Source organism: Pyricularia pennisetigena, chromosome 2 (genome assembly GCF_004337985.1).
Source record: "Pyricularia pennisetigena strain Br36 chromosome 2, whole genome shotgun sequence".
Taxonomy (NCBI): domain Eukaryota; kingdom Fungi; phylum Ascomycota; class Sordariomycetes; order Magnaporthales; family Pyriculariaceae; genus Pyricularia; species Pyricularia pennisetigena.
The window spans coordinates 6,247,033-6,254,628 of NC_043741.1; the positions used below are offsets into that span (position 1 = coordinate 6,247,033).

The window sequence follows — 7,596 nt, forward strand, 5'->3', positions numbered from 1 at the left end:
CTTGTTTGCAGATTGTCGTGTGCAAGATTGTATGTAGCTAACGCCATGGCCCAAGCTTCCAAAAATAGACTGCCCTCCTTCACGATCTGCTTTCCGTGCAAGAATTAGTCTAGTCTCGATAGGCAGCAGTCACGGGGCGAACTGTGAGAGAACAACCGCACGATTGTCCAGCTTCCGGGGCATTGCGACGCTGCGGCGGGATTTTCACTGTAACCTTGCAGGGTACCTCTAAACTAGGAAGCGTAGTGTCGTGCATGTTAATATAGAGTGGGATCATTGGACTATAATGCTAGTATCCAATATCTGTTCATCCCCCTCTCTTTAGCTCATCCGGTCAATTGCTCCCATCCAACTTAGATACAAAAAAAAAAAAAAAAAAGGCCCCAGGATCGAGACGAAAGATGCTATCTTCTGGAACGCATGATATGCCGCTCCCGTCCCGCGTTGCGTCAAAAGCAGGGGACTCAATATGGCTCGTGCGTCTGCAAGGCCGTTTTGTCGTGTCAAAAAAGAAGCAAGCCATCCGAATTGGGAACGGACAAGGATTGCGTGAAAATAGGAATAAACAGAAGGCAGAGTAAAATAAAAAAGCACAAATGGATGATTTACAGCGCTTGACGATTAATGCGTTTTACCACACAATATCCATATCAACAAAAGTGGGCGACTCGCGCATACGATCGTGAGAAAACCTCCGCTGCTTCACGTACGAGGACCCTGCGGAGCGAGCATGTTTTGGAAGACAGAAAAAAAAAGGAAAAAGGAAAAAGGAAACGGCCCGATGCGATGGAGGTATCTCGTCGGGAGGTTTATGCTCGTCTCAAAAGAATTCTTCCGAGGCTACCAGATTCGACAAGGGGTCAAAAATAGACTTCAATCAAATTGTCAGAGGAGCATGGCCTGCGGATGACGAGAGACGGCTGGCATGGGGGGGTTTAGATTCGCAGTTTACCGATCTCAGGTCTTTAGCCGCCGGGCATCGATGCGAACTGCACCAGCCAAAGGTGCGAACCATATTATGTGTCGGATGCGCATATCCTGTGAGGGTGTGTACGACTACCAAGCTCACATCGACCGGAAAATCTCATGTTTTGCACATAGCAGTCTGCTAATATCGATATTGATGACCACCGAACCAAGATGGATGCCACCTGCCTACCTGGATAAAGGGAGGTATTTCCTTGACGCAAAAGGCCCGTAGAACACACATGACAAGATTGACTGAGCAGCTCGAGTCATCTGAGCTTATCATATCCCACCCAAGACTGCGATTAATGCCCGAACATGTGTTGGTCTCATGTCGGAGTAAGGTCAAGTTAATTTTGCTCGTTTGAAGACGTGGGAGGCGATGCAGAGAGGCTCCCTGCAATCATCACGATACCGAGCGGGGTCCGAGACATCCCAGAAGTCTTAGCCCGTCCCCTGCGCCGCTGTAGCCCACCTAGGGTCGGTAGCCGAAGAGTCTTTAATAATGACGCGAGGAGGATTTGACGAAAAATCCCCATTGGCAAAAATATCATGGCAAAGAAAACTCGCCTTTTGTTTCTTTCGTCTCATCTTGACAAGCGAACCGTTGTCGTCTGATGGGTGCCAAGTGCACTGGCCACGAGGCACGAGGATTAAACAACCCCTGCTTGCCCCGGCCAAATGGCCAATGATATCAAGGGTTTACGGGACAGCTAAGCCCTTTTTCTGCGCTCCCGTCGTTTGGAACAAGCCACTGTCGGGAACTTTTCGTCCTTTTTTTTTTTTTTTTTTCTTGGGTTCTCTATTTTCCTCTCTACGTTATGCTCTTGTCTCTCTCCAGAAACTTCCCCAGGAGGCGTAGTGTCTTGACCTGCAAACATGAAACCAAGCCAGACGGGGTCTTCCCTTGATTGGCCGCACATATCTCGCCTATTTTATCTCATTCCCTCTCAAGGATACTAAACAGCTAACACGTGCCAAAGATGTGTACCTGGCCACAAAAAGGATGAGTGGGGTTTGCAGTAAGATTTGTCAAAATGACGGCAAGCGAAATGCAAAGGCACTATTGTCCAAGGCGCAGAGTCAATACACATGTGTGCAATAGGAGGTGAAGTACATATTTAGAGACAAGGAGAAAAGATGCATGATACACAAGACAAGATGGGTCTACTTGTGGACAGGGGATCCGCAAAGCTAAACCCACAAGTAGGCTCGATGAAGAAGGAGCTGCGCCGTGGCGATCTCGAATCGATTGTGGGTCAGGTCGGCGACGTGTTGAAAGGGAAACCTGGCACAAAGTGCACCTGAATGCTGCTCTGACTAGTAAACAGTACATACAACGTATCGAAGTTTTTGCTCCGTAGTTTTAATGTCTGCACGTTATTGCTTGCTCCCTTCTTTTGCTTTTTCGCTGGGGCCGGTGGTTACAGATTTCGATGCGCTGCATACCGACTTGGGAAATTGAACAATTCGACTCCGTGCAGCAGATGGTAACCAAACTCCAAACCCCGTGACACCAGGAGCGGATGATTAAGTGGCCTCTTTCCATCCCCGTCACGGAGATTTTCACATCTGGATCCCATCCCATCACTTATCCTTTTTTTGATATTCTCATTCATGCGAAAGATCCATGGCCCTGCCTGGGAAAGGAGAAAAAAATGTGACCCGTCCGTCTTTGGGCACACTCCCACAAGGTCCCTCTGAAAATTTAGAAGGGAGGGGGGTGTCGATTTGGCTGACTTCGACCGACATGTCAATGACATAGTAGCCCGTTCCCACCATCGAGTCTGTCCATCACGTTGCTACTAAAGAAAAAGGGTGGACGGATGCCTCGCTTTCGTTGAGGTGGTAATGTGTTAAATGACGACGACAATGCACTGCAGCCGCAACCCTCTTTTCCCCAGCCCCGTCAGCAGCTCATCGCACGCGATGTGACCAAACATACAAAAGACAAGAAAGGGGGACAAAGAAAAAAGTCACATCTAACCCAGTTCAGGTCCAGAAAAAAAAAACCAAAAAAGTTAACCCACCCGATCCCGGCCCGCGTTAATAAGATGTATTATAGGCCCAGGATCTGGGGTTCAGTGCCATGGCGTGACCACACCCACCAATTCATTCGGCCGGCCTTCCAAGGCCACTAACTGACTGGTTCGGTATGGTACGTCAGTGCCGAGCTCGAGGCTGTCAAGATTTGATGAACGCCCTTTTTCTTTCATTTATTTTTCCCGAGCTCTTTCCCCGAAAAACACCCCGAGATCTAAGGGGCTCAAACTATACGTTGCAGATATATACCCAAATAAAATGCATGCATCAGAGGCTGTATGCATAATTGGGGTGGATGTGCGAACAGCACAAAAAAAAAGAATGGAAAAAAAAAAAGAAAATCGTCCCCGTTGACTGCAAAGGTACTTGCAAAGTATCAGGTACAACTTGCCTGTATTAGTGGGCAACTTTTTTGGCCCTGGCGGGGGGTTTTCCGGGGCCGTGCCGAGACGAACGGTGACATGCAGAATTGCGGGAGACGATACAACTCAAGCGTTGCTTTGGGCGAGGAAGTAAGCGGCAAGGCGGTACTGAGGAGCAGAGTTGCAATCTTGTCCTCCCGCATCTGTTTTTCTTTTCTTTTCTTTTTTTGTCCTTCGTCCCATTTCTCCCATCTAGGGTTCTCTGGGTGGTCACTACAGATCTGTTGGCACAATTAAACCTGGAACTTTCGCGTCAACGGATTCCAACATGCAATGCAGCTTGCAGACATTGCGCGGCAAAATGCGACCCTGTCGTTTGAATTCGACGCACCGCACCATGTTGGCACAAATTGATTGCCCGCTTTGGGAGACAGCATCATCGTGTCTGGGCTGCCGTAGACCGACAGGGGGTTTGACCTTTGACAAAAACAGGGACTACAACAAACCTAGCTCTGGCACTTTTTATTTTTTATTTTTATTTCTTATTTTTATTTCTTTTACCTTCCATCCCCCTTTGTAGTTGTATTTTTTTGTCCTGTTCGATTTTTTGTTACTTTCTTTTCAATGTCGATCTCCAAATTTCACCTTGGCACGTCGGTCGTCAAGGGTCGCAAATCCGGAGAGCATGAAGAAGCCTCATTTCGCTGCTGTAGGGGCTCAAGTGGGTGATGTGATGACCTGGCCAAACCTTGTCGTTTGGTGTGGTGTTTTTTTTCCCTGCCCCTACCGAGTCAACCGCCCAGATAACTAGGCACAGGCGTGTGCACGATTCAAGCCGAGTCCTCCGAAATTCATGCGATGCGAAGCGAGGTACGGAGAATTTTTGATTATCGCAGCGAAATAATTAAGCGGGAAAAGATTGGATGACACAAGGTCTGGCTAAAGCTCATTTCAAAACATAAAAAAAAAAAAGTGGTTATTCATTCTTCCCTCCCCTTGCAGTAGAGTGCTTTACCATCTCCCATTATCCTTAGCAGCAGATCGCGGGATTAACCCGTGATTGATTCTTGTGAGCAAAGAGCAAAAGCAAAAGGAGCGGAACCGCCACACTTACATACCACGTAGGACGGTAAAGCTAGTCTCTGGGATGGGGAATTGCACGGAGGATGGAGGCGGAATGATCTTCGTATGTCCAGAACCTGGAGCGGGCTCGGCGGTGGAGTATCTGGCCTGTTACGAACTGCACACGGGTTGCGGTGACAAGGCAATCCAGCCTAGCCAGGGTAATAGTGGAGTCTTTCTTCTGCTTTTCTTTTTGTCTTTTTTTTTTTTGTTTTTTTACCTTCGGCTCAGAGAGTCTAGCCCCACTTGGTAAGCGCTGGTGCGTGCGGACGGAATAATATCCGGAATTATAAGTGCTATGATAGCCCAAGAGGATTATAATAGTACACCACCAAAGGCAGGTCCCGACCTGCTTGACGGAGTTTTAGGTGGGAAGGTGCACGTGCAACCGGCCGAGTAAGGGAAGCCAAGGCAGGTGGCACCAACCTAACCTACCAACCTATTGTGGGCAAGATAGGTTATTGTATCCATATCGTGTTTCCTGTGAAGTAGAAGGTGCCACCTATCTGCTTCTACAAGCCTCGCAGTGGATTGATTACCTTCCTGACCTGTCCTTGCCTCAAACAGACTGACGGCTGTCACCCGACGCCAAGTGATGGCGATCTTCACTCATCATGACTCTCACGACCAAGGGTCAATGCGAATTTGACTCGAAAACAAGAGAAAAAAAAAGCCCGTCGCAGTTGGGTTTTAGTTTTTAGTGGTTTTCGGTTTTTCTTAAACAACCCCCCCCCCCCCCCTCCCGAAAAAAAAATACCATTTACCACAGTATTCATGTTTAACCTTTATCTATAATGAAGGGTTTCCTGTCTCTTTCTTCTATCACCTTTTCTTTTCCATGACTGGCTACGCAGGCTAGTCATTTCTTTCTTTTAATAGGGGTTCTGGGGTGGCAGATTCCAGAACGCTGGGACGCGTAGCCATTAGAGTTACTGAAACTGACTCTCTTCAATGGGTAAGGCACGCTCACCGAGGTACATTGGATGATTGAACCCTGAAGTTCTCAGGTGTCAACATTTTAACACTAATAAGGTAAGCCTGCTGGACAGAAAAGAAAAAAAATGGCGTTCCAAGTTTATTCTTGTTCATGACCTGTTGTCTGTGGTGATACAGGCCAAGTCTGGGTACTAGTTGTCGTTGCTAACCTCGAGTGGCCAAGATACCACCCATCTCACTTGTATCCTAGCCACATTTGTTTCTCGCCTGCCTGCCTAGGTAGGTAAGGTACGCTTCAAGAGAACGTAGCCGAAACGGAAGATCACCTCAGACTTGGCATCTCGCGGCGGCGCGCGGTTTCGATTCACTACAGTTCATCTAATCTCCGCAACTTTTATGCGTTCCCTCTTTCCTTTCCTCCCTCTGCGGCTCTTGACGAATCAATGGGCATAGAGATAAGGCGTATAGACTGAACAAAAAAAAAGGACGCCGTCGACCCGGTTATGCGTATTGAGCCGGTGGGACAGGCCGGGTTGGTTTCCCGCCGGCCGTCTTCCACATTATCACCCGAAGCTATGTATAGAACAGGCATGTAGTGCTGTCACAGGTCGTGGGTGAAAACTGCATGGAACTATCCTGGATGCTGCCTCGAGGGGGCGCATCGCCGCGTTTGCACAGTATAATCTACTACTGGGAGGTCCCGGAAACCCGGTAAGAAGGCTCGTCAGACCTTTGAAACCAACAATATGCTCTTTTTTAATCTGCAATTCCTTCTTGTTATATTTCTTCTTCTCGTGACTTCCTTCCGACGCCAAAATGATTGGGGTGAGAAAGCACAAGGAAGAAAAAAAAAAAAAACACAAAAAGCAGCAAGTACTGTAGGTACGGCGGGCAGGCCGGGGTTGCCCGGCAAAACCACGGTGCTTTTTTGCTTTTGCTTTTTTATGGTTCTTTATGTCTTTTTGTCGTTGCTTTGCTGCGGAACCAAGCCCGGTGCTACCCAGCGCCCAAGGGTGATGGCTGTGAGCGCGTCCTCGTTAGGGTGACGGTGGAGGTTATGCAGTAACATGACCTCCTTGTGTGTTTCCATTCCTGAGTAGTCGACGATGGTCCTCTTACCTAAATCGATCTATGCGTTTGATTCTCTTTTTTTGTTTCTTCCCCATTTCATTCCTATTATCCTCCCTTTACCCCTTCCCATTATTCTCCTTTCTATTTTCTTTTTTTATTCTCCGTCAAAATCCGTCAACTTGTCTACTTCGTTGATAATGCTACCATGGTCCCTCCCCAGCTGCTCAGCCCACAAGGCGACTCGTGCCAACCATGCTCCCTCCCGCTTACCCCCCTGCCGACCCTCGGTCTTGTATCATTGGTGGGACTTTGCACGTCCGTCCCCGTAAAGAGACGCACTTTGAAGAACTTCTACTTCGTGCAAACAATTTGAGTGAGGTCATTATGCACCGCACTGCCAAGATTTTACTCTCTTAATTTATTGCTCTTTTTGCTTACGGTATCTTCTCTCCCTGTTTGTCTGGTCTATATATATCCTTTTTATTCACCCGTATAAGTTGTGGTCGTAGGTAGAATGCCACTGTCATTTGTGGATTGGTCCAACCGGGGAAGGGCATGACAAAAACAGACAAAACCAGGGCGGGGAGGCCTTTGCACCCCCCTCCCTCGGCCGGGAAGTTTTTCCTCCCCAGCCGTCCCGTGTTCCCAGTCCCGTCCCGGTCATTTGGATGAATACCCTTCCCGTCGGCTCTCTAGCATACCGGTCCGGGGACGGGGGAGGGAAAAGGAAGAGGAAGGGATCTAGGTGGCTCTTGCGGCTCATCACCAGCCTGGAGAACCTGGAGTTTAGCGCACAGCACAGCCCCCCTTCCAGATCGGGGTTCGCGAGCTGCCTTCGGGCTGATGCTGTGACGCAAGAGTCCCAAGTCTAAAGTTATGTTGCCTTTATCTTAGATTCGGGGCGATCGGATCTATAATTGTCAGGAATGCTATAATCTCATCATTCTGCTTTCTTAAATTTTTTCCTGTATCATGCCTCATTATTTTTAGTAGGACTATCTTTGCATCATGAAACTCGACAACTTCCCTGCCCACATTCCCGCTTTGTCATGCAACAAAAAAAAAAAAAAAAAAAAAAAAAAAAAAAAAAAAAAAC

General features: G+C 48.0%; 1 protein-coding gene across 1 annotated transcript; it reads right to left on the reverse strand.

Moving 5' to 3' along the window:
* Positions 1 to 7,023: 7,023 nt before the first annotated feature.
* PpBr36_01752 (uncharacterized protein) lies at positions 7,024 to 7,263 on the reverse strand (the record flags this gene model as incomplete). Its single annotated transcript, XM_029888936.1, has 1 exon — positions 7,024 to 7,263. The coding sequence occupies one exon, from the start codon at positions 7,261 to 7,263 to the stop codon at positions 7,024 to 7,026; it is 240 nt and encodes a 79-aa protein (XP_029751878.1).
* Between the last annotated feature and the right edge of the window lie 333 nt (positions 7,264 to 7,596).